Source organism: Myotis daubentonii, chromosome 16 (assembly GCF_963259705.1).
Source record: "Myotis daubentonii chromosome 16, mMyoDau2.1, whole genome shotgun sequence".
In the NCBI taxonomy this organism is placed as follows: Eukaryota; Metazoa; Chordata; class Mammalia; order Chiroptera; family Vespertilionidae; genus Myotis; species Myotis daubentonii.
In genome coordinates this window covers 12,880,574-12,907,893 of record NC_081855.1, presented here as the reverse complement: position 1 = coordinate 12,907,893, position 27,320 = coordinate 12,880,574, and the positions used below count along the sequence as shown (strand labels likewise).

Sequence of the window (27,320 nt, the reverse complement as noted above, 5' to 3'; positions counted from 1 at the left end):
ATAATTTTCTTCTTGTAAACCGAATTCTCTTGTTTTAATAGCCTTTTGCTGCTGGGTTGCTCTGCCATTGCAGACCTCCTCTCATGCTTCTGCCTGGCAAATCCTGCCCAGCCTCAGTAGCTGCCGGAGCCCCCTCCTAGGAAGCCTTTCTCGTGCCTCTCCCGGTGCCCACCGGGTATGTCCCTGCACAGCCTGAGTTCCTCTGAAGACTTTAGGGAAGACTTAAAATTGCTCCAGTGAGTTTCAGTCGGAAGAACTAGAGGGTATTTCAGGAATATCAAGTAACTGTCCGTTTACTCAGGATGAAATTAGTAGTAGGACGAGCTCCTCTGCTCCCATATATATTTTTTTTTAAAATATATTTTATTGATTTTTTACAGAGAGGAAGGGAGAGAGATAGAGAGTTAGAAACATCGATGAGAGAGAAACATCGATCAGCCGCCTCCTGCACATCTCCCACTGGGGATGTGCCCGCAACCCAGGTACATGCCCCTGACCGGAATCGAACCTGGGACCTTTCAGTCCGCAGGCTGACGCTCTATCCACTGAGCCAAACCGGTCCCGGTTGCTCCCGTATATTAAACTAGCTATAACAATAGAACATCCACTCATAATGGCTTTGGAATGAGTTTATTTCTCTCAAAAGTAAGTCCAGTCATATGTTGTTGCTGGAGTTGGATCAATGACTCACTGATGTCAGGTCCGACGTCTCGGCAGTTCTCTTGGCCAATCCTTCATGGTTGCAGCATGGCTGCTGCCACACCTGCCATCATATCTGCATTCAAAACAGGAAGACAAGAAGGAGCTTGAGAGCTGTGTCCTATTTATTTTTATCAGGAAAGCAAAGCTTTTCCAGATGCCCCTGTAGAACCCTCTGCTCTTGTCTTGGGGCCTAGATCGCTGGGAGTAGAAGGATGGGGTCTGTGGGAGGGCCTTGAAGAGATACGTTTGTTGACTCAGAGGGATTTTCTGGAGCTGGGGTTTCGGATTGTATTCTGTCCAGTGTTTCTTAGCATGCATCAGCATCACCTGGAGGGCTACATGGAGCACAGATTGCTGATCCCCACTCCCACAGCCTCCTACTCAGATGAGCTCTGAGCCGATGGTGATGCTCTAGGCCAGTGGTCGGCAAACTCATTAGTCAACAGAGCCACATATCAACAGTACAACGATTGAAATTTCTTTTGAGAGCCAAATGTTTTAAACTTAAACTATATAGGTAGGTACATTGTTATTAACTTAATTAGGGTACTCCTAAGGCTTAGGAGGAGCCACACTCAAGCCAAAGAGCTGCATGTGGCTTGCGAGCCGCAGTTTGCTGACCACGGCTCTAGGCCCAGGGACTACCCTTTGGCACGTTATACGAAGGTGATGACAATTTACAGCAGCGGTCGCCAACCTTTCGGACCTCACAGACCACCATGGTCCGAGGACCACCAGTTGACGACAGTTGATATACAGTAACCTGATTTTCTCATTTAAAAAAAGGGGGCCCTGGCTGGTTTGCCTCAGTGGATAGAGCGTTGGCCTGCGGACTGAAGGGTCCCAGGTTCGATTCTGGTCAAGGGCACATGCTTGGGTTCCGGGCTTGGTCCCCAATGGGGGCCGTGCAGGAGGCAGCCTATCGGTGATTCTCTCTCATCATTGATGTTTCTATCTCTCTATTTCTCTCCCTTCCCCTCTGAAATCAATGTATATATATATTTATTTATTTCTGTGTTCGTGATGCTGTGTCTGTACCTACAACACAAAGCCTTGCTGACCTGGGAGGGACACCCCTCTGAGGGCCAGCCGATTGATTCCTAGAGAGAGCAAACACCTTGCTTGCAAGCCCACCTTTGGTGTACAAACCAGCCAATCCCGAGTCCGTACCTGCACCCACCTCCAATCAGGCCCCTGCAGCCGGACACTATCCCCTGCCCTAAATCACTATAGGGCCAGGTATTGGGAAATTGGGGACCATCCTTAGAGCCCAGAGTGCGCCATAATTATTCAGACTGTCCCATCCTACACCTTCCCAGTTTGCGTACCTTGCTCCCGCATCCCTTCCTGTGAAAGTCACCACAAAGGCTATTGCCACTTTTCCCTACTCGCTCTGCCCCTGATAGCCTGGCCCGTGCTTCCCACTGTGGCCCTGCGGGCGTGGTGCCTCCTGATAGGAGTCTGTGAATCTGGGAGTGTACATATGTTCATGGCAGTCACTTGCATGTCTGCATGCCTCCCAGTTATGGGGCCGGGAGATGGGAGAGCTCCCTATTCCCACCGGTTGCTGGTAGGAGTGAACTTCTTGTGATGTCCCGAGAAAAGGAATTTTCTGAGCCTCGCACGGGAGGATGAGATGTCGTAGAAAGCGTTACTTCTGTGGAATTAAACCCCTGAGTTTCCAAGCTCCCATGTCCCCTTGTCCCGCCGAGGAAGCAGTGTAGCTGTGGCTTCAGCAGAGCTGGAATCAGAGCGAGTGTCCAGAGTTTTCGCTCCATGTTGGAGCAGTGTCCAGTCCAGCATCAGGCTAGCTGAGCTCGTGTTCCCATCTGCATCTATCAGTCCACTGCGTGTGGGCTCCGCAGAGCCACATGGCCAGATAGGGAACTCAGGCAGAAGCAAAGCTAAAGGAACATGATCTCAGAGAGCCACGAGCCCAGAGAAGAGCAAACTCCTTTGTCTGCGGGATTATATATTCCCTTAAGAGAGCCACGTACCTACACACAAATGCAGAGCCAAAACATTGCCAGTGACGTTGACGTTGCCTGTATGTCCCTCCCAAAGTCAATCCCCCTTCCTGTCCCAGAGATAATCACTGCTTGAAATTTTGTGTTTATAATGCTTTCTTTTTATTTAACTACATCTGTACTTTTCCCATGTTCTTCAGTGGTGTTTGGTTTTGAGCTTTCTGAAAATGGTATAATTTACTAGTAAGTAGACTTTTTTGTTTGTCCCCCCTATTCAACATTGTACTTCTAAGATTTACCCATATTGTTTTGGGTACATTTCATTTCATTTTTATTACTGAGTGATATGTCATTATGTGAAATATTCCAGTTTTTTTTTTATACTCTTCTTTTTGGTCTTTTGTTTTGTTTACAAAAAAATTTTAAAAAGCTGCTATGACTGTTTTGTAAGTGTCTCTGGCAAATGTGCTGCAGTTTCTTAGGCTTTTTGAATGCAGGTTCCAACCCATTAGTGCTAGTGAAATTAATTTAGTGAATATAGTAGAAAATATTAGTGCGCCTCAAACAGAGTAAGCATAGTTCCGATAAAATATAGTATTTCATTCGGATACTGGTTTCAATGTCAAATGAGCAAAGTAACGACACATTGTTCTCTGTGGAGGTTCCCATTGCTCTGTAGCTTCACCATTTGAAATGGTCAGATCCCTTTAGCATTCCTTATAATGCAGGTTTGGTGGTGATGTACTCCTTTAGCCATTTTTTGTCCAGGAAGCTCTTTATTTCACTGTCTATTTTGAATGGTAGTCTTGCTGGATATGGTAATCTTGGTCTCAGATCCATGCTTTCCATTACCTTGAGTACTTCATGCCATTCCCTTCTGGCCTGTAGAGTTTCTGATGAGAAATCAGGTGTCAGCCTTCTGGGAGCTCCTTTGTAGGTAATAGTGATGTGTCTGGGCATAGGTCTGTTTGGGTTCTTCCTTGGGGTTCTCTGTGCCTCTTGGACTTGTGTGACTTTTTCCTTTACCAGGTTAGGGATGTCTTCTGTCATTTTTTCTTCAAACACATTCTCTATTCCTTTCTCTCTTTCTGCCTCTTCTGGCACACCTGCTATTCTAATACTAGAATCTCTTCGTGCAACAGGCCTTCCTTTCCTCTGGCTGCTGGCACAGGTTTTCCTCCGCCACCCGGCACCCAGGCCTTTGCTCTGGCTGGGCTCTGGCCTGAGCCGGCCCCGGGGCCATGAGGCTTTTGCTGCTCCGCCGGCCCCAGGGCCGTCAGGCTTCGCTCCACCGCTTGGAGCCTACGTATGCAAATTAACCACCATCTTTGTTAGGTTAATTTGCATCCTCTCCTGATTGGCTGGTTAGCATAGCAAAGGTACAGTCAATTTACATTAGGTAAGACTAGAGGTCCGGTGCACAAAAATTTGAGCACTCAGCGGGGGGTGGGGGTGTGGAAGTGGTCCCTTAGCCTGGCCTGTGCCCTCTTGCAGTCTGGGACCCCTCAGGGGATAACCACCTGCTGGCTTAGGCCCGCTCTCCGGGGGGATTGGGCCTAAGCTGGCAATCAGACATCCCTCTGGCAGCCCGGGAGCCCTCGGGGGATGTCCACTTGCCAGCGGGAAGCAGGCCTAAGCTGCAGTCAGACATCCTTAGTGCTGCTGAGGAGGCGGGAGAGGCTCCCACCACCACTGCTGTACTGGCAGCCGTCAGCCTGGCTTGTGGCTGAGCAGAGCTCCTCCTGTGGGAGTGCACTGACCACCAGGGGCAGCTCCTGCATTGAGCGTCTGCCCCGGTTGTCAGTGTGTGTCATAGTGACCTGTCATTCCCAGTCTTTCTGCTGTTAGGGTCAGTTTGCATATTACCCTTTTATTATATAGGATAGAGGCCTGGTGCATGGGTGGGGGCCAGGTGGTTTGCCCTTCAGGGTGGGGTTCCCCAATGGGGTGCCACTGGGGTGCCTGGCCAGCCTGGGTGAGGGGCTGATAGCTGTTTGCAGGCTGGTCAAGCCCCCCCCCCCTAGTGGGGACCCTCACCCCATGGAGGTTTGGCCAGCCTGGGTGAGGGGCTGATGGCTGTTTTCAGGCTGGCCAAGCCTCCCCGACGACGCAAGCTCCTAGCCTCTCCTTTTTTTCTTTTTCTTTTTTTTTTCTGGGATTTATTTACCTTCTATAATTGAAACTTTGTAACCTGGAATGGAGCTCAGAGCCGGCCAGGGCTTGGCTTCCTCCATCGCCAGGGGCAACCCAAGGCTCCAGGTCCATGGCCAGGGCCGGCTGAAAACAGGTATCTGGGGTTTATTTACCTTCTATAATTGAAACTTTGTTGCTTTGAGTGTAGCTTAGAGCAGGCCGCGGCAGGTGAGGAACCTTGGCTTCCTCCATTACTGGAGCAAGCAAGCCTCCTGCTCACTCCAGCTCTGTGGCTGCCGGCCGCCATCATTGTTGGCGGTTAATTTGCATATCTCGCTGATTAGCCAATGGGAGGCGTAGCGAAGGTATGGTCAATTACCATGTTTGTCTATTATTAGGTAAGACTAGGGGCCCGGTGCACGAAATTCGTGCACTGGGTGTGTGTGGGGGGGAGTGTCCCTCAGCCCAGCCTGCCCCCTCTCACATACTGGGAGCCCTCAGGCGTTGACCCCCATCACCCTCCAATCGCAGGATCGGCCCCTTGCCCAGGCCTGACGCCTCCGCCAGAGGTGTCAGGCTTGGACAGGGGACCCCCATCTCCCCCTGATCACTGGCTCTGGCCTCCGCCCAGGCCTGAGGCCTCTGGCCCAGGAATCATGCCTGGGCAGGGGACCCCCATCTCCCTCTGATCGCTTGCTCCACCCCCCGCCCAAGCCTGACGCCTCTGACCCAGGCTTCAGGCCTGGGCAAGGGGACCATCATATCCCCCCAATCCCCGGCTCCGCCCCCCACCCAGGCCTGATGCCTCGGCCAGAGGAGTTGACCCTCATCACCCTCCGATCACCAATCACCGGATCGGCCCCTTGACCAGGCCTGAGGCCTCCGGCAGAGGCGTCCGGCCCGGGCAGCGGGGACCCCCAGCTGCAGCGGCCCCGCGATCATGGGCTCCGCTTTAGGCCCAGGCAAGGGACCCCTAGCTCCCGGGGCTGCCAGCTTCGACCGTGCCCAGCTCCCATCGCTGGCTCCACCCCTACTTCCTGCTATCACTGGCCAGGGCGGCAAAGGCGCCTGATTCTCTGATCATGGCTGGGGGGCAGGGCAAAGGCGGCCCCAGGGCCGCCTTTGCCCTGCCCCCCAGCTCTTAGCTCCCCCCTGGGTTTCTGATCACTGTCAGTGGCAGGGGGCTTCTTCCTGCTTTCCCTTTCGCCTCCCTGCATTGTGCCTACATATGCAAATTAACCGCCATCTTGTTGGCAGTTAACTGCCAATCATAGTTGGCAGTTAATTGTCAATCATAGTTGGCAGTTAACTGCCAATCATAGTTGGCAGTTAATTTGCATATAGCCCTGATTAGCCAATGAAAAGGGTATCGTCGTACGCCAATTACCATTTTTCTCTTTTATTAGATAGGATTGTTATGTTTCATGTTGTCCCACAGCTTCCTTAAGCTGTCCTCCTGTTTTTTAATTGTTTTTTCTTTTTGGGTCTCTGAGTGATTTTTTTCAACCCTGTCTTCTAATTCACTGATTTGATCCTTAGCTTTCCCTAATCTGCTGTGTATTCCTTCCATCCAATGTGTTCTTTATTTGTGCTATATCATTCTTCATTTCTGTTTTCATAGTTCCTATGTCTTTTCTCATGTTGTTGAGCATCTTTACTATCTTATCTCATTTCATTTATCTTTTCTTCTGGAGAATTCTCTCATTCTTTCATTTGGGGCTTGTTTCTTTGTCTTCTCATTTTGGCTGCGAGTTTCTATGCAGTCTCCACTTTCGGTCTTCGTTTATCAGGCTCCTCTCCAGCAAGTCTTCTGTTGATTATTCAGGAAGTTTTTCTGAGTTTTGGTTATAATTCCAGTTTTGTCCTGGGAGCATGTCCGTGCAGCATCCACTTCACCACCATTTTTAATCTCTCTCCCAGGAGCTTTTTCAAAATAACCAATCAACTTCCCAAGTTTCCTAGTTTTCACAGGATTCTGATAGGTCCACCCTGACCAGTGACTCCTTCCCCAGGCTAGGTGTGCAGGCCTCTGTGGTCAAGCACCTCCCCCCGTGCCATTGGACTCCTGCTGGGCATGCGCTTACCTCCCCCTCACAATCAGATGCCAGAGCGGGCAGAGGAGGGCCTTATCCCCTTGGAGGGACGATGCTGTGATCCCCTGGAGTGTGTGAAGCTGGAGCTTCCGGGTGAAACAAACCAGCTCAACCTCCCCAGCCCAGCGGTTCTCAACAGGTGGGTCGCGACCCGTTTAAATACATCCTGCATATCAGATACTTACATTACAATTCATAACAGTAGCAAAATTACAGTTATGAAGTAGCAACAAAAATAATTTTATGGTTGGGGGTCACCACAACATGAAGAACTATATTAAAGGGTCACGGCATTAGGAAGGTTGAGAACCACTGCCCCAGCCCTTTAGGTTCAACAATATCCGATTCCCTTTGCTTCCTTATTAATAACTATTATGAATAACTATTAATAACTATTTAACTACAGTTACAACTTGTCTTCATTTGTGTGGGTCTATTTCTGGGTACTGTTTTCTATTTCAGTTTTCAATGTGAACATTGATATAATATTGTCTTAATTACTCTAACTTAATAAGTTTCAGTATCTGGTAATAAAGCTCCCTAGTCTTGTTTTTTTTTTTTCTTCAGTCTTTGCATATTTGTATAAAATTTGGGTGCAGACTCTTAACTTCATTTTTTAAAAAAACACCTCATTAGTATTTTTTATTGAAGTTGCCTTTGAAGAAGAGAACTTATATCTTTACAAAATTGATTCTTCTAATCCAAAAATATAATATCTCTCTCAATTTATATTGGTTAATGTCTTTAACTGATTAAAAAAGATTTCTCCATAAAGATATTACCCGTTTTATTAAATTTATGCCAAGTGTCTTTTCTGTGTTAAATGGTCTTTTAAAATTAGGTTTTCTGAGTATATGCTGGTTATATTGATTTTGTTATATTGATCATATATCCAGCTACTTTTCTAAACTTTCATTGTTTTGTTTTTGTTTTAAATATATTTTTATTTATTTCAGAGAGGAAAGGAGAGAGAGAGAGAGAGAGAGAGAGAGAGAGAGAGAGAGAGAGAGAGAGAGAGAAATATCAATGATGAGAGAGTCATCAGTGGGTTGTCTCCTGTATGCCCCACCATGGGAATCGAGCCAGCATCCCAGGCATGTGCCCTGACCAGAACTCGAACCCGGGAGCCTTCAGTCCACAGGCCAACACTCTATCTACTGAACCACACCAGCCAGGGCAACTTTAATTGTTTTTAATAATTTATAGATTATGTCAGTTTTGGTTCTTCCTTTTTGTTTTTTATATCTTTTATTGAAGATGCTTAACAGTCTGGATAGACAGCAATAGTAGGCATTGTTGTCTTAATCTTAATTATAAAGGGGATATTTTTAATATGTTTCTGTTATGAATAGCTTTTATAGGTATTTAAAAAATCAATATAAGGTTTCTACTTATTTTATTTTTTCTCATGAGCAAACATTGCATTTTATTAAATATTTTGTCTGTATTTTTTTGAGATAGTTATGATTTTGCCTTTAATCTGCCAATGTGATGAATTGTACTTGCAGATTTCTAAAGTGAAATCACCCTTGCATTCCAACAGTTAATCTAACTTGTTCATAGTGTGCTAATTTATTTTGTTTGGGATGTTTGTATCATTGTTTTTATGTAAGACTGATTTATAATTTTCCTTGTCTAGTTTCAGTATCTAGTTATACTTGTCTCTTAGAATGAGTTGTAGTGTGTTGCTTTTTTTTTTGCATTCTTTTTGGGAGTTTGTATAATGTTTGGAAATGTTTGGAAAGAAACATTTCTTGGAAATTTGAAAACATCTTGTACTTCTGTTTTCTTTGTGGAAAGATGTTTAATTACTAGTTTAATTTCTTTAATGTTTATAGGACTATTTAGACTTCCTATTTATTCTTGAGTCAGTTTTTGCTTGCTTTATTTTTCTAGCTGCTTGGCCATTTTGTCTGAGTTTTCAAATAAAGTTTATAACTTTTATTTATCTTTTTAATTTCTGCACAACATTGGTTATATTCCACTTTTATTCCTATTGTTTATCTATTTCTTTTCTCATTTTTTCCCTTAATAAATCTTATAGAGGTTTGCCACTTTGTTAGTCTTTTCAAAGAATTAACTTTGACTTTGTTGATTCTATTGTATGATTTTTTTTTGTATTTTACTAATCTCTTCCCTTTTTAAATTTTCTTCTCATTTCTTTAATTTTATTCTGCTTATACTTATTCTAAGTATTTTCAGTCTCCTTTTCCAATATAAGCATTTTAGGCTTCTGTATTTTTAAGTATCACTTTGTTATCTGACAACTTTGATATGCAAGTATTTTCATTGTTTTTCAATTCTAAGTATTTTAAATTTCTACATGATTATTTTTGACCTTTGTGCAATTTAAAATGTTTTCAGTTTGTAATTTTTTTTTAATTCTCACCCAAGGGTATGTTTTTTTAAAATTGATTTTTAGATAAAGAGATATAGATATATATATATAGAGACAGATTGCCTAGGTATGTGCCCTGACCAGGATTCGAACCTTTTGGTGTATGGGATGATGCTCCAACCAACTGAGCCACCTGGCCATGGCCTAAACTTCATAATTCTTTTTAACTTTAACTTTTTTATTATTGATTTCAGCCTAAATTGTAGTTAAGAGGAAATCATTTCTGTGTCATCTGTCATTTGACGTTCCTTAAAATGTGCTTTACCCTATATAATAAAAGCATAATATGCTAATTCAGTTGGAGGTCCTTCCGGACGACCGTCTGGATGAAGCCGGAGCTGCGAGGGCCAAGGCAGGCGGGGATCCAGGCCGCGTTGGGCGGGGGCTGACGCAGAGAAAATTGCTGTGGCACTAGGGGCCAAGCCTCTTGCATGAATTTCATGCATTGGGCCTCTAGTGTGGTAATAAATGTTCATTGTTTTAAGCTACTAATGTTTGGGGTAATTTGTTACACAGCATTAGATAGCTAAGAGAATGTGTGACAGACTTGTCTCACCAAATCTCTCTCGCTGTCGCTCTCTCTCTCTCTCTCTCTCTCTGTGTGTATATATATATATATGTATATGTATACATATATAAATATATATATATTTCTTAAAGAAGTAATATGCAAATGAGGTCGGGACTCCGTAAAGGTCACGACCAGCTCAGGAGGAGGGGCCGGGTACGACCCCAAGCCTGAGAGAACAACACGCAGGTGCGGCCTGGAGCCTGAGAGATCAACACAGAGGGGCGCCTGCTCCGAGCCTCTGACACGGCTGGGGGCAGGCCTCCAGTGGACACGGACACACACACACACACACACACACACACACACACGCGGCACCTGCTCCGAGCCTCCGCGCCCTGGGGAGCGGGCCTAAACCGTCAGTAGGACATCCCCTGAGGGCTCCCGGACTGTAGAGGGGGCTGGCTGGGCTGAGGGACCCACACCCCCCCAGTGCATGAATTTCGTGCACTGGGTCTCTAGTCTCTCTCTCTCTCTCTCTCTCTCTCTCTCTCTCTCTCTCTCTCTCTCTCTCTATATATATATATATATATATATATATATGTATATATATAAAAGCTAATATGCAAAGTGTCCCCTCAGGAGTTCGACTAGGAGATTGGGAGTTCAATCGCTCGCTATGATGTGTGCTGACCACCAGGGGGTGGCATCGAATGAAGGAAGTCTCCAGCCGGCAGCTGGCAGCCAGAAGGCCCCAATCAACTCTGATCACCGGCCAGGCCTAGGGACCCTACCCGTGCATACATTTTGTGCTTCGGGCCTCTAGTAGGCTAATAAGTGGTTAATTTTTGAAAATGGATTCTTGCATGAATGAGAAGAATTTATATTCTCTCATGATTAGATTCAGGTTCTCATGTATGTCTATCAAAAAAATCCTGTTAACTGGTGCTTTCAAATCCTCTATATCTTTACTCACTTTATTTTCTTTAAAGAATTTTTTAAAATCCTCACCTGAGGACATGCTCATTTATTTTAGACGGGGGCAGGGAGGGAGGGAGGGAAGAAAAAAGGGAGAAACATCGATAGGTTACCTTTCCATTCATGCCCCGACCGGGGATTGAACCTGAAACCTAGGTATGTGCCCTGAACTGGAATCAAACCTGCAACCTTTCAGTATATAGGGTGACCCTCCAACCATTGAGCCACACCAGCCAAGACTTCACTAACATTTTTTGCTTCACTTTTTGTTAATTAAAAGAGGAATGCTGACATCTATCAGTTTTTATATATTTTGTGATTCTTATCACATATACCCAAGTTCAAAGTTCTCAGAGTTTCTCAATGAGTTAAACTTTTCTATCATTATATTGTAATCCTCTCTCTCATGTCTTTTTTAGTTTGTGGTTTGTTTCTTTGCCTCAGAGTCTATTTTGGCCAATATTAATATAATATTAATTAGAGATAGCCTGGTATGTGTTTTTTTCTGTTTTTTAATATTCCTGATTGTTTATGTTTTAGGTACAGTTCTTTTTTTTTAATCTTTATTGTTGAAAGTATTATATATGTCCCCTTCCCCCCACCCATTGACCTCTTGCAGCCCACCCCACCCCCTTCCCCAGGCCTTCACCATCTTATTGTCATTGTCCATGGGTTATGCATAATGCATACAAATTCTTTGGTTAGGTACAGTTTTTATAACTAGTGCAGAGCTAGACTTTAAATTTTTAAGCTTTTTAAAAATTCTCACTTGAGGATATGTTTTACTGATTTGAGAGAGAGAGAAATATTGATGTGAGAGAGAAACAGCAATTGGTTGCCTCCTGTACACACTCCAGCTGGTTTAAACCTGAAACCTAGTCATGTGCTCTTACCAGGAATCAAGCCAGCAGCCTTTTGGTGTATGGGACAATGCTCCAGACAGCAGAGCCATCTGGCCAGGGCTATCCTTAGCTTTAACTGGCACATTTAGTCCATTTTTATTAGTGATACGAGAGGATTCATGCACCAGTGGGGTCCCTCAGCCTGGCCTGTGCCCTCTCGCAATCCAGGACACCTGAGGGGATGTCAGACTGCTGGTTTCGGCCTGATCCCTGCAGGCTGAGGGGATCAGGCTGAAACCCGCAGTCGGACATCCCCCAAGGGATATAGTAGTGCACAAAGCAGCTGGCAGCCAGGCGCCACTCCTGCTCATCCCGCCCCGCCTGCCACCACTTGGTAACATGCTGTCACGGTGGCGGGAGAGGCTCGTGCCACCACAGCTGTGCTCACCAGCAGTGAACCCAGAGTCTGGTGCCCGTCAGTCAGCTGAGCCATACTCACGCTGTGGCAGTGCACTGACCACCAGGGGGCAGCTCCTGCGTTGAGCATCTTCCCCCTGGTGGTCAGTGTGCATCATAGCGACCAGTAGACCGGTTGTTTGGTTGTTTGGTCGTTTGGTCGCTGAGGCTTTTGTATATATAGACTAGAGGCCCGATGCACGAAATTGTGCAAGAGTAAGCCTTCCTTGCCCCAGCTGCTAGCACTGGCTTCCCTGGCACCCGGGACCTGGGCTTCCCTCTGGCTGCTAGCAGGCCCCTGGGACCCAGGCTTCCCTCCGGCCACCAGCAGACACCCGGGACCCAGGCTTCCCTTGCAGCCCCAGCTCCGTCCAGCAGGTCATCCACAAGGTTGTCCAGAAGGACGTCTGGTCTAATTAGCATATTATGCTTTTATTATTATAGATATTTGAATTTTACTACTATTTTACTTTTATTTTCTTTTTTCTTCTTCTTCTGTACTGCTTTACCTACTACTATCTTTACCTTTTGTTTTGATTCACTGAGTTTTATTGTGGATTTTTATGTTTTTGTTTTCTTATTTCAATTATTTTGCCTCTATTGGTTTGGAAGATCTATACTCTAATTTCTACTTTTTATTACTACCCTTGAAACATTTATCATGTTTTGGCCTAACAATATCTAAATTATTACTTAAACTCCCTCTAACCGCCAATATTAGGAGCTTAGAATTCTTTATTCCAATCATTCTCCCTTCTTGACACACATGATATTGTTTTCTAGGATCTCAGTTCTAGAAGTTTTTTTACTTTTCAAATTTACATAAAATAAACTTCACTTTATTTCTGCATAGGTCTGTAAGTTTTAACATACACCAACACAAACAGGATATGAAACAATCCATTACCTTAAAAAATTCACTGGACTCAAACCCTACCCACTCGAATCTGTCGCCTGCTGCTGTTTATATCCGTATAGTTTTGCTTTTCCAGGATCTCGTCTAAATTGAATCATTCAGTAGTTTATGTAACCTTTCGAGGTAGACTGTTCTCACTAAGCATAGGAGTGTTTTTTGTAGTATGTCTTGGTAGTCTCTTCCTATTTATTGCTATTTATCTGTTAAAGGGCATTCGGGATATTTCCAGCTTTTTGTTACCACAAACAAAGTTGCTACAAACCTTCATGAGGTTTTATGTGTGTTTGTAGATATAAATCTTTATTTTTCCAGAGTAGGATTGTTACGTCATACAGCAAGTGGGCAAGTGAACGATCAAGTTCATGAGAAACTGCCATGCTCTTGTCCTCAGTGGCGGCCCGGTTTTCGTTGCCTCACCCCCAGTAGCATGAGAGCTCCAGTCCTCTGCATCCTCTCCAGAGCCTGATATCAGCCGGGGTCTTGTCGTTGCTTTGTTATTTTTCTGTATTAATAGTATTATCTTATTTGGGTATTACTTTGCATTTTCTCGTTGGATAATGATGTTGAATATATTTTCTTGTTCTCATTTGCCATCTATATAACTTCCTTGATAAGGTGTCTGTTCATATTTTTTGCCTATTTTAATAGAATTTCCTTATTGTCAAGTTTGAGAGTTTTTTACACGTTTTGTATATTCTTTTATCATATATGTGATCTACAAGTATTTTCTCTTTCTGGGGGTTTTCTTTTTATCTTCTAACTAGAGGCCTGGTGCATGAAATTTGTGCATGGGGGGGGCGGTCCCCTCAGCCCAGCCTGCACCTTCTCCAATCCGGGACCTCTTGGGGGATGTCCAACTGCTGGTTTAGGCCTGATCCCGGGGATTGGGCCTAAACCGGCAGTCGGACATCCCTCTCAGAATCCTTGACCACTGGCTCCTAATCACTCACCTGCCTACCTGCCTGGTCGCCACTAACTGCCCCCCCCTCCCCCCCGATGGCCTGATCATCCCTCAATGCCTCTGCGTGCTGGCCTGGTCGCCCTAACTACCCCCCTGCCAGCCTAGTCATGTGTCACTGTCCCCCCTGCCAGCCTAATTGCCCCCAACTGTCCCCCCTGCCGACCTAGTTGCCCCCAACTGCACCCTCCCACTGGCCTGATCGCCCCCAACTGCCCACCCCCTGCCAGCCTGGTTGCCCCCAACAGGCCCCCCAGCCCCCCGCTGGCTTGGTCACTCCCAACTGCCCCCCCCCCCCCCGCCAGCCTGGTCGCCTCTCATGGCCCACCCTCCCCCCGCCAGCCTGGTCGCCCCACGTAGCCTGCTGTTCAGTCGTTTGGTTGTCCCTCACTTACCCCCCCCAACCCCCCCGCCAGCCTGGTTGTCCCACGCAGCCTGCTGTTCAGTTGCTTGATCATCCCTCACTAACCCCCTGCCAGCCTGCTCGCCCCACACAGCCTGCTGCTCAGTCGTATGGTTGTCCTTTGGGCCGGCCCTGGGCGGCTGGGGGGCTGAGGGGACTGGGTGTCGCCATCTTGTGGCAGTGGGCACAGCCATCTTTGAGGGCGGGGCAGTCAATTAGCATATTCCCTTTTTATTGGCTGTGGGCATTGCCATCTTTGTGATGGCGTGAGGGTCAATTAGCATATTCCCTCTTTATTAGATAGGATACTGCCTTTCACAGAGCAAAAAACTTTTAATTTTGATGAAGTCTAATATATCAATTTTTTCTTTTATGGATCATGCTTTTGATGTCATATCTAAGAACTCACTGCCTAACCCAAAGTCAAAGATGTTTTCTCCAAAAGTTTTATAGTCTTATGTTTTATATTTAACTCTATGATCCATTATGAGTTATTTGAAGTGTGGGTCAAGGTCCATATTTTTTCATATGAATATTCAATTGTACCAGCACAATTTGTTAGAAAGTATCTTTTTCCTCATTGAATGGCCTTTGCACCTATGTCAAAAATCAGATGACCACCTCACACCTGTTGAGTGGCCATTACAAATAAGACAAGCAATAACAAATGCTGGAGAGGCTGTGGAAGAAAGTGAACAGTCATTCACTGCTGGTGGGAGTGTAGATGGTGCAGCCACTATGGAAAGCAGTCTGGTGTCAAAATTGCCTTTGTCTTAGTTTATACAAGTTTGACTATGTGTTTTGGTGAGAATTTCTTTGTGTTTCTCCTGTTTGGGGATTGCTCAGCATCTTCAGTAGGTAGGTTTATGTATTTTACCAAATTTGCAAAATTTTCAGCCATTATTTCTTCGAATATTTTTTCAGCACTCTTTTTTATTCTCTTTTTCTTTTTTTTCCTATTTATCTATTTATTTTTAATTGCTTGAAGTATTACAAAGGGTATTACATATGTGTCCATTTCCCCCCCACCACCCTTATTCTCTTTTTCTGATGACATAAATATTTAATCTTTTGTTATAGTCCTTCAGGTCTCTGAGACTTTATTTTTATTTAGTTCTTGGTTTGGTCTGTTTTTGCTCTGTTGTTCAGATCAGGAAATTTTTTATTGTGCTTCCTTTCAGTTCACTGATTCTTTCCTTTGCCCCCTCTATTCTGCAGTTGAACACATCCACTGGGTCTTTACATTTTATATCATTGCAATTTTCAGATCTAAAATTTTCATTTCATTCCTCTTTATACCTTCTTTTATGAGACTTTCTATTTTTATTTGTTTTAAGCATATTCATACTTGCTCATTGAAGCATTTATATACCGAATGCTTTAAAGTCTTTACCAGATAATTCTAACATTTCTGTCATCCCTGATGTTAGCATTTATTGATTATCATTTTTAATTCAATTTGAGATTTTTCTGGCTATTGGTATAATGAGTAATTTTTTATTGAAACCTGGACATGTGTATTTTGAGACACTTGACCTTATTTAAACTTTCTTTTTAGCTGGCTTTACTCAGAGCCAGCAGAGGAAGGTAGAATTTTTCTTTGTTACTGCCAAGTGGGAGTCAAAATCAAGGTTCTCTACTCAGCCTTCTTGCCCCCACTTTCCCAAGAGTGGTGTGCTCATTGTTATTGCCGGGTGGGAGTAGGAATTGTGGCTCCCCAATAGTCCTTCACTGATACCTCTCTGACTGGGAGGGGAGCGGTGCCTCATTATTGCTCCCCACTTGGCCTTCATTGACACCATGGACGAGGGTGGCCTAGTTACCGCTGGGCGGTGGTGAAAGCCCTGACTTTCCACGGGGCCTCCTGTGACTCCACCTGCCAGGGAGGAGAGGAGATGCTTAGCTACCACCAAGTGAGGGTGGAGTCCAGGCTACCCATGTGGCTTCCATTGTCTCTGCCCGGCAGGGATCAGTGTCCCAGTTCCATATTTATTTTCTCTGGCACTGAGACCCCGGCTGTGGGGAGGGAGGTGGGATGGGTGCCTGGTGAGGGTGGCTCCTCCTGCACCCTGCTCAGCCTTTGCTTGTGTGGGTGGGCTAGGAAGACAGGTTTTTCCGTAGTGTTTGGCGGAGCAGTTATTGCCTATAAATAACTCAGTAGGAAAGTTACAAAGACCAGGCTGTGGTTGGGTTGTTGTGGTATTTCAGGTCTCAGCCTCCTAAGCTCCAAGTTAGGAACATCAGAAGGAAAAAATCCCATCCCCCATTCCTTGGGTCCGGAGATTCCTAGCCACTCCGCCTTTTCTCCACCTGCAGTTTTCTTATGTTTGTTTTGTATATAATGTCCTTGGTTTTGTTTGTACTTCGTGAGAGGAAGAGGTGAAATATGATTACTCCGTATTCCAGAAGCACAAGACCTGTCACTCACTGATTTTTTTAATACGTCATTCTTTCTTCAATATTTTATACGTATGTTACAATCTTTGATGAGGTTCAGTCTCTCTCTGCACTCTTAGTGTTGACTTGTTTTCATGTGAATTGGCATTTTGTGTGAGTGTTTGTGAGAGAGAGCGTGAGTGTGGGGAGGAGCGAGAGAGCACACGGGTGTGGAGAACTCACGCCTGAGCCTTCCCTCCGAGCATCTCTGGGCGCTGAGTCGGGAATGCTGTGCTCCAAAGACTTACATCTCCCTTGGCCCTGAGGCCGGGGTTGCCTACAGATCTGGACCATTCAGCCAGGTCCAGGTCCTGTCCCTGAAAATCTCAAAGACAAGCTCCTCACTGGCCGGGGGCCCGACACTGGAGGCCGGGTCCCCGTGTCGACATTGCGTGTGTCACCAGGCTCTGTGCTGTGTCTGTGTGGACAGTTGCTTTTGTTGGAGGTATAGCAGGGAGACGTCCATCCCGCAGGACAGGAAGGGGCCTGGTCTCAGGCTATGGGGCCACTGCTTAATTCTGTTTCCTCAAAAACTGGTTTGGGAAGGAAAAAAGTGTGTTTGTTTTATTCAACAGGTTGCAGTCTGTAGCAGGAGACTCTGCAGAGTATCTTGTTGGCAAATATGTTACGTTGCTGGGCAATTTCAGTATCATCTGTATTTTCTCTTAGAAATTGTTGCTCCTAATGTTACACCAGTGCTTTTCCCATCTCTCCACAAGAGAAGGTAGTGGGGAGTAAGTATGAGAGCACACCCCTCGTTTGTGTATTTGGCTGACAGGTTTCTCATTTTTCTCTTTAGGGCAGAAAAGACTGAAGTTCTGAGTGAAGACCTCCTTCAGGTAAGGCTGCCGGCTCAGCTGATGGGCACCGAGGCTGTGCTCCCTGTTAGACCAGGCCATCCCCAGTGCCGTGTCAGCGTCAGCGCTCCCACGCAGGTCTGTGGAGACACACTCTATCATTTGCAACAGTCCCTGGCATTCTGAATACCAGTTTGGGTAAGATTTTTAGGAGACATTTAGAGTCGTTTCCTTGTGCGGTTAGCAGTGGCCCCATAGTCTGAGACCGGGCCCCTTCCAGTCCTGCGGAACGGGATGTCTCCTGGCAGTCCCCTCTCTGCAGAAGCACACGGCAGACGCTTCCCTGATGTCCAGACCTAGGACCCCTCCTGACCTGCCCGCACCCAGTGACGTCCCCCCCGCTCTGTGCGCAGGTGGAGAAGCGCCTGGAGCTGGTGAAGCAAGTTTCCCACAGCACGCACAAGAAGCTCACCGCCTGTCTCCAGGGCCAGCAAGGCGCCGAGGCCGACAAGCGCTCCGTAAGTGCCCTCCCAGCCCCGGCAGGTTCAGATTTGCTGCTGAGGACGGGGGTCCCTCTGATGACAGGGCTCCCTTTGATGACAGGGTCCCATTCTTAGAGCTGTGTTTCCTATTGCTGTTGATACAGTCACTTCTGTGTCTGAGAATCGACCTCCGGGATAGCTCCCTGTGTGACGGCCCCTCCCTGCCCTTGAACCCCGTCTGGAGCATCCTCTGCCCGCATCAGGCAAGGTTGCAAGTTTCTCCCCGTGTCCTCTCCATCTGGGCAGCCGGGCGGCTTGAGATCCCACTTTAGGGGGCTTTACCCTTGCTCTTAGCCCTGCTGCAGCTCATTCACAGATTCCACGGCCTCAATAGTGTCTTAAGGCCTCATGGGAAAAGTTATATTGTTTTTGGAGGTTACAGTGACCTATAAAGGCCTGGAAAACAGTTTTTGCTCTAAGGAAACAATAAAGAGCATGCTAAATGAAAGCACTCTATGTCTGTGACAGCCCTCATTAGTAATAAGGCGCTGCATCGTGTGACCCCAGTGGATAGTCCTAGTGTAGACTGTCGGTGCAGACTCACTTCACTTCCGAGACCCCCGCCTCCTAATCTCCACCAGAGTAACATGTATCCTTAGATGGGATGTGCAAACTAGGAGGTTGATCTTTCCTTCCTTAAATTTACAATCAACATGTTTAGTGGCAAAGTTTTTTATTATTTTTTTAATCCTCATTGGGTTATTTTTCAATTGATTTTAGGGGGGGAGGGGCGTTTAACAGAGAGAAACATTGATTGGCTGCATCCTGTACACCCTGACAAGGGATCAAACCAGAAACCTGGGTATGTGCCCTGACAGGGAATCAGACCCACAACCTTCTGGTGTGTAGACAACCCTCCAATCAACTGGACCACGCCGGCGAGGGCTGTTTGAGTTTTTTCTGACCTGGAGTTACTGTTCGCTTTTCATTTCCTGCTGGTCCCCCAGAGCACGCCTGCACACACACCTGTGTCGGCCTCATTTCTATTGGTTGCCGTGGAGTGCGCCTGCCTGACCCTTCATCCATCTCATGCTGCAGGACGGGACCCATTCCACATGCTGTCAATCATTCCATTTTCTTCCCAGCCCGGTTCTATCTTTCCTAATATTCCCAGCAGGAATCACTCACCTGTGGTAGAAATAAAATGTTCGCAGCTTTGAAAAATGTCTATCAGGGATTTCAGCAAGGGGAACCTGGACAGTCAAAGGGAGAGTTTGCAACATTGCTTTGGACATGAAACCCTTTAACCAAAGAAACCTCAAAGTGAGTCTCAGGAGCCATTCTGGGTGGGAGCCGGCAGCCAGGCCTGCCTATCGCCCACCTCCTTTATTTTGTTCCAAGGAGCACTGTTCTTAAAATCGTGCATCTGCAGCCCAGTGTGTCTTGGTATCATGAGTTGCCTCCTGAGGCTTGAAACTGGCCTTGCTGTTGATTGCTACTAGCATTATTGGTCCGGGATAAGGTAACGTTACCTAGGTTTGTAGAGTTTTAATTGGATTGAGGGTTTTGCAAATCATCTCCGTTAGGAGGCATTTGGCTCCCTGAGGGTTCTAAAATATAGTGTATTAATAGAAAAGTTGAGATATGGCAAGGCCAACGGGTTGGGGATGATTGGCATGAGGAGATAGTTTGCGACTTACATTTCCCCAGAAGAGGGGCATCCAGCCACTCAGGGCCGCACGGAGAAGCACCAGGGTCAGTCAGGACGCAGAGGGAGAGAAACGTGGGCCAGCGCCTTGTTGTAGCTTCCAGGGGAAGAAGCAGATGAGGCAGCTGAGCAGACTCGGGTTGGCTAGTTTGAATGCTTTCAGCGGCTGGGGGACACAGTGGCTGCCCTTAGTTGTCTGGAAGCTGGGGGATTGGGGCAGGTGGGTGGTGGCCCAGAGTGTGAGACCCCCTTAAAGGACGTGGTCGGGGCTTCCCATTGGTTGGCTTGGGTTTGAAAGGCACATTCTTGGGAGAGTTAGTTACTGTCCATAGGAATTGGCTAACCCTGGGAGGGGCAGTCCTTCCAAGATTAGCCATGCCCCAGATGCCAAAGCCTCAGAATGGAAAAAATAGAAAACATAGTTAATTAATACAGGGATTAATCGTGAGTGGCTGACGGCAGCACAAAGGCACTTCATGTCTCGCTTAACTTGTTGGAAGTAGCTGGTCCCAGGTTTGTTCATCAGCACCAGATGTTAGGTCTACACGGAACCACATGGAAAGCAGGAAGTGTGAGGGTGGTGGGAGGGTTCTTATCCGGGAGAAAAATGTCCTGCCCAGAACGTTTTCTTTCATGTCTCCCTACCTAGCTGCAAGGGAGGCGAGAGGCGAATATGTGACAGAGATGGGTTTGCCATGACTGTCCATGATTCACCTGCTAGGACACCCGCCAAGGCTTGTTGGCAGGAAGCCAGGTCTGCAGTGTGGCCAGGCCCTGAGGGCTACACCTGGGGTGGGCAGAGATTAACCTATAAATGAGGCTGACCTGAAGAAGGCTGGTGGAAATAGGTGCTCAGGCATGTACACACCAGTGCTTTCACTACACAGATTTCAAGTGCTTAATTCCATCAGGGATTCCTTTTCTTATCCTCCTATAAGGCAAGTGATCTGGCTGAAAAGAAAGCCAAAGAGCTACTGAAAATATCTAACAGTCACAGACTTGTAAGAAAATATTTCCGAGACTACATTTTTCAGTTTTTTTCTGAAGTAGCACTTCAAGAGATTTAATGGGGAACAGGACTTATTAATTGCCTCAAATACTGAAATATATGCCTAGTTCTTTGTGATTATTAGGTAAGGAGATGGGTCAAGATCTAGGGAATGGGTGAAGAGAGAAAGGAGAGGAACTGATAGATACAGACAATTGTATGGTGTTACCGGAGGGTGGGGATGGGGAGTAGTAAAAGGTAAAGGGGCCAGATATTTGATTGAGGGGAGATGATTTGACTTTGGGTGGTGGGCACACAATGCGATATACAGATCATGTGTCACAGAAATGTACACTTGAAACCTTATTAACCAGTGTCATCCCAATAAATTTAATAAAAACAAATAAATAAAACTAAAGTGGGGGAAAAGCAAAAAAGAAGGAAACACTAAGAAAAGAAAAGAGAGAGAGAGAGAGAGAGAGGAGAGAGAGAGGAGAGAGCAGACACCAGGAAAAGCGGTGGTGGGGACAGATGAACAGACACCCATGGGCATGGTGTTAAGAGAGGGCCCCAGGATGGATGTTGCCATAGGGCATGTGGCTGTTGAAGTGAGTGCGTGGAGTCCTAGAATCTCAGGGTCGGAAGGGACGTTGAGGTTATATAGACAGTATTCTGCGCTTCAGTTGAGCACATGTAAGTTGTTATTTTTCTCCATTTCTCTTTTAACCAGCTTATTACCTCTTTAGCAGTTCATTTCAGTTTCCAGCACTGAAACTTTCATCATGCACCTTCACAGGTCTGGCCTGAAAGCTGGGGCTGGCTGCCACATGGGGGGTGGCGGGGACAGCAAGGTGGGTCCTGTTGCCACTGACTTGATGAGCAGAATAGTATTCTCTGCTGGGCACTGACTTAACCTGGATTCCTTACGTGGGGGGCAGGGCAGGGGGCAGGGACTGGAAAGGATATGAATTTGGTTTCCATCTTGCCTTCTCTAGTTCAGGCTAATAGCTGGTTGATTCATAGATTGTTAAGACTCTCAGTGTAGTGGAAGTGTTTGTTTTCGATCACCGTCCTTGCATCTCCCATAGGGAAATCACATCCAACACGTACACCGTTAGCATGTGAAGTATTTCCCCACCTTACTCAACAAATGCTTAGAAAGTACTGAGTCTGGCATGTAAGGTGGCAGATATGCCAAGTTCCGAGCACTCAGCAGGACCCCTGCCCTCGGCCAGCTCAGTCTGGAGGGAAGCGGGCATCACAGAGTTCATCAGTTATGACCACCATGTCTTAGTGCTTAGAATAGTTGCTAGGAATTAAATAGAAGGTTTCCATGAGGAGGTGGCCTTTAGGGACAAGCAGAGGATAGCAGCACTGAAGGTGTAAACAGGCCCCTCGGCAGGGGGCGACATGTGGAGTTCTCAGAGACACAAGGCATTTTAAAAGAGAAGCGAGAAGGTGGCAGAGTGACTAGAGTGTGGACAGTGACAAGGAGAGGGGGGCGAGGTTGGACTGCAGGCCCGATCTAACCTTGTGCGCCGTGCTGAGGGTTTGGACTTCATCCCTGGGAGCCGCGAGAAGCCAGTGTTGAAGTCAGGAGTAGCATGGTCAAATCTGTTGGTGATTGTGTGAAGAATGCATTAATGGGGCAGAGGCTGTGCTGGAAGTAAGGGGCAGGTACACACGTGGGAGTAGATTAGGGGAGATGCAGGGGGACCGTGAGGAGGATATTGGGTGAATATTGGACGTAGAGTATGGAGGACTTGGCCCTGAGTGGATGTGGGGGATGAGGAATGGAGAGGGTTTCAGGGGCCCTGGCTTGAGTGACTGTTGAGTCCATGACACCTGGTAAGATCACCTAGGGAGAAAATACAGGACGAGCAGACACATGGTCCTTGGATCAAGAACCCCGTGAACTACAGAATTTTAAACTCTAACAGGAGGAATACCTGGCAAAGAAAAACAGGTCGAGAACAGTATATAGTAAATCCACCTGCCTGCTCAAATCCAGATCCCAGACATCATCCCTTAGTCTTTCCTCCCTTTCCATACCCCACACAGCTGGTCCTTCACCAAGTCCTGCTGGCTCCTCCCCCAGAGCACTTGGGTTGGCTCCAGTGTTGGCCACACTAGTCCATGCAGTTGTCGTCTCTTGCCTGACATAGCGGTTCCTAGCAGCCGTTCTGCTCCCCACTCTGACCCCAACCCCTTCATAATACATTCTCTACACCCTGAGTGTCTAAAATGGGAACCAGTTGATGCCACTCTCCTGCTTAAATCCCACAAAGGATTCCCGTTGTAGAATAAAATCCAGCTCCTTACCTCGGCCCTGGGACCCTGCATCTTGGAGTTCAGTCCTTGCTCCCCTCCCCTCAGTCGTCATTCTCCAGCTGCACTGATCTGTTACTGAACATGCTCAGCTCATATCCTTGGGGCCTTTGCACTTGCTCTACCCTCCACATGGAATAGTCTTACCCAATATTTTAGGCCAGCAACGCATTGTTCCATTCTTTCCACTACCATCTAATGTGTTTGCTTCCTCCATCCTCCAATCACAGCACCCTATTTTATTGTCTTCATAGCACTTTTATTCTCTGGAATCATTGTGATCATTTATTTGCTCATGTGTCTGTTCCCATCACTGATATGTGAGCTCCGTGGGAGCAGGGATCTCGTCTCTCTGTCATGGCTATATTCTTTCTTTCTTTTTTAAAAGTATTTTTATTGATTTCAGAGAAGAATGAATAGGGAGAGATAGAAACTTTAATGATGAGAGAGAATCACTGATCGGCTGCCTCCTGCACACCCTACACTGGGGATTGAGCCTGCAAACCCAGGCATGTGCCCTTGACTGGAATCGAACCTGGGACCCTTTAGTCCGCAGGCTGATGCTCTATCCACTGAGCCAAACCAGCTAGGACACGACTGTATTCGTAATGCCTGGAACAAAGCCTGCCACAGGCCAGGCAATGCTAAAAATAGATTGTGTCATGAATGGATGGCCCATGAGTATTTTGGGCGTGGAACATGCCTAACACACCAGCAAGCCAGCTTGGATCCTTCCTGTTCCACACAGAAGCAGTTTAACATGATGGTTCTGAACTTAAGCTCTGGGACCTTACTATCCCAGGGTGAAACTCAGCTCTACTGCCTCCTAATTATGCCTGACCTTGGGGAGTCAGTTACCTCTTTATGCCTTGATTCCTTCAGTTGGAAAGTGGTGATGACAATAATGAATCCCTACCCAGTAGGGTGTTCGAGAATTCAGTGAGGTGATGCATGTAAATGCCTAGCACAATGCATAATGTGAATAAGTATGAAGAAATACAGCCTGCCGCTGTTATTCTGGCTTCACTGTTAGGCCAGAATGACCACTGAGAACCACTGAGCAGCAAGTCCGGGCTGCATCTCGGGGGCGGGAACTACAGAGGAACTGGTTGGCCTTAGAATTAGTAGACAGAGGTGTCCAGAGATGGGGGATGTGGAGTTGTGTGTGTTTGGGGAATAGATATCAGAATTGACTGTTTGTCCGAGTCATCCTTTAAGCGGTGTTGCTTATGCCCAAGATAATTTTAGAGACAACAGTCATCGCAGACAAGTCAGAGCAACTATTTCTAAACCCCAGAGCATTCTGTCTTTCCTTCCCCTGATTCTTAAGGTTTCCCAGCACTCTACATCAGGGAAGAGTTTATTAAATAGCCTCTTTTTGACCTGCAAATCCCTGGCCAGGATGAAGTTTGCTAAGTTGGGTCTTTTTACATGGGCACTAACACTCAGGTGGCTCTCAGCCTTGATCCTTGTCGGTGGAGGAAATACTGTGGCAACTTTTCTAGATCTGTGGGCAGTGAAATCCTTCTAAGACTAAAATGAATTTTATTCATTTATTTTTATTTTTCAATTATAGTTGATACTTAGTATTGTTTTATATTAGTTTCAGGTGTGCAGCATAGTGGTTACACATGTCTAATTTACTAAGTGATCCCCCAATAAGTCCAGTCCCGCTGGCACCATACACAGTTATTACAATGTTATTGACTGTATTCCCTAGGCTGGACCTTACCTCTCTGTGGCTGTTCTGTAACTACCAATTTGTCCTTCTTAATCTGTCACCTCTTTTACCCATCCCCCAACCTCCTGCCCCGCTCTGGCACCCATCAGTTCTCTGTACCTATGAGTAAGACTCAGTATCCTTACATGTGAAGTGGGTAGAGGTGAGCATAGTGTGGGGAGAGAAGCAATAATACCTCAGTTGTAGGCAGTCATAGGTTCAATAAGATCAGCACAGTGCCTGGCATCTACTGAGCCCTCAATTTTTTCTTCGTCTCAAATGATTTCTTTAGAAAATGAAATAATTTGTAGTCTGTTGTGAGTTGCACTCTATTGACTTCTGTTCTACTGCCTTTGCATATTCTCATTAATCCATCTTTTTCTTCCTCTTTTCTTTTTGTGGATTTCTTCTAATGTTTTTATTCTTAAAGCATCTACACAAATAAAAACTCTTCATTAATTTCCACTGAGGCTTTACCCAGTGAGCCTCCCACTCCTGCCCTTGGAATCCACGCACTCTTTCTCCTTAACGTCTCTGCTAGAGTGAAGTCTTCCTCATGCGAGACCCCCAGGCCACAGCACAGGCCCTGGTTTGTGAGAGTCCCACCATCAGTAGAGAACTGCAGTGAATTTCATCATCTTCAGTCGATGAGCTATGTAGTCATTTAAACAAAAAAGAACAAGGTAGCCCTGGCCGGTGTGGCTCAGTTGGTTGGGCGTCATCCCATGCACTGAAAGGTCGCTGGTTCGATTCCATCAGGGCACATGCCCGGCCTCAATCCCCAGTAGGGGGTGTGCAGGAGGCAGTGATTGATGTTACATTCTCACATTGATGTTTCTCTTTCTCTCTCCCTCTTCCTTCCTCTCTCTCTAGAAATCAATAAAAAATATTTTTTAAAACCAGAACAAAGTAGCTGTATATGTCATGATAGGAAATGACCTGAAATAATATTTATTATTTCAAGAAAGCAAGGCATTGGGTATCTAGGAGGCTGACATTTAATAGTGAACAAGAAAAAGTTATTCTCGTTATTAAAATGTTAAGAATTAAGGGGCAATTGAAGCAAGAATAACTTCTCATTTTGTGGTATTTTGCACTCTTTGCCCCCTGAGAGGATCTGCGAATCATTAGTGAGGGTGTAAAGTGACTAGAAATGACCGGGGAAAGAATGTGGCCCCTGGCTCAGAGGAGGCCCCTCCGCTCCTGCACTTCCAGCTGGTTTCCAGTGTGAACGTTGGAAGACAGGCACTCGGCTGTCCCTCCCTCTCCTCCCTCTAGGACTGATCCGCCAGTGGTCTCTCTGGCTGTTCTTGTTCTGTTGTTGGTCTGCTGTAATCACCAGCGGAGATACATTTCTCCAAAAGATGCAACTCCCTGGCTATTAGCAGTTCCCTTTCATTTGTTACAGGCGAGACCCTCCCTTACCTTGCTCCTTGTCAGATTCTGAAGGATCGGAAGAGCCGTGGCCCTGCCCTGCAGGAGGGTCGTGGGACTCTGGTTGCTCGCACAATCCAGAACGGCCTTCCTGTGTGAGCTCACAGTGCCACGCGTGTGCTGCCTGACCCAGGGAGGCGCATCCTCACGGGTTGGTTACTAGGATATTTTAGGAACTTGCAGATGGAAGACCTTTCCTTGCGCCAGGTTTCTCCGCCTCCGCACTCATCGTGTTGGGGGCTGAGTAATTCATTATTTTGGGAGACTCCCGTGCGTTGTAGGATGCTCAGCAGCAGCCCTGGCCTCTACCCACCAGATGCCCGTAATGTTCCCCACATTGTGACAACCAGAACAGTCTGCAGACATTGCCAGGTGCCCCAGGGGGCACAGAATGACCCCGATAAAGAAGCAGTACCTTAAGTGCCATGTTCTCTCTGTGAGCATAACAAGTATAGCTGCTCAGTTCTTTTTCTTTAAACTGCTTCAGACATTTTTCTAAGATTTGCTTTAAATAACCTTTTTTAATAGGTGAGCCGGGGATAGATGCTCTCCTAAGATACTCTTTCCTGTGCCTTCTTTAATTAAGTCACTGGAAACTTGTACCTAATAGCTTTGTAGGACAGTCAGAAAGTGGTGCTTTAATTTGGATGTATTATTACTGAGTTGCCTGGTCTAGTTTTTTGCAAGAAGAATGTTCCATTTTCTTTGAAATGATGGGGCAGTAAGTTTATCCCTTGAGTAAAAGGCATCTGGCTTTAGTGGAGTGGACCTATCTAAGGCAGGGAGGGTATATTTTAGACCCAACGAAGGCCTTATCCACACAGGTGCCAAGGCTCTCTCCACCTGCGTTATCTCAGGAGCCACATGAACTTCCATGTCACTCCTGGGAGTCAACCTCCCTCCCTGGAGGTGCCGCAGAGGGTGGAGGTCTGGAGCTGTTCAAACCAGATTCCTAACTTCTAGTGGATGGAGCCCCCAGAACCTATCTCCAAGTTGATTGCGCTCTCAAACCATTGCAGAGTTGTCTGTCTCAGGATTGGGGTTATTTTAATCCAACCATGTTCTTCTTTAAA

At 46.3% G+C, this 27,320-nt stretch overlaps 1 protein-coding gene and 1 long non-coding RNA gene across 5 annotated transcripts in view; one reads left to right on the top strand and one right to left on the bottom strand.

The window, feature by feature from the left end:
• ARHGAP44 (Rho GTPase activating protein 44) overlaps positions 1-27,320 on the top strand; it is a 188,658-nt gene that overhangs the window by 75,824 nt on the left and 85,514 nt on the right. For all 4 annotated transcript variants that reach the window (XM_059668580.1, XM_059668579.1, XM_059668578.1 and 1 more), the window contains exons 2-3: positions 17,590-17,629; positions 18,001-18,105. In XM_059668580.1, coding sequence (XP_059524563.1) covers positions 17,590-17,629; positions 18,001-18,105 — 145 coding nt within the window. The remainder of the gene's footprint in view (positions 1-17,589; positions 17,630-18,000; positions 18,106-27,320) is intronic.
• On the bottom strand, positions 625-26,361 carry LOC132217991 (uncharacterized). Its single transcript, XR_009449070.1, has 3 exons — positions 26,239-26,361; positions 22,296-22,379; positions 625-775 (listed from the first exon to the last, which is right to left on the bottom strand). It is a non-coding gene; the product is annotated as an uncharacterized LOC132217991 (long non-coding RNA).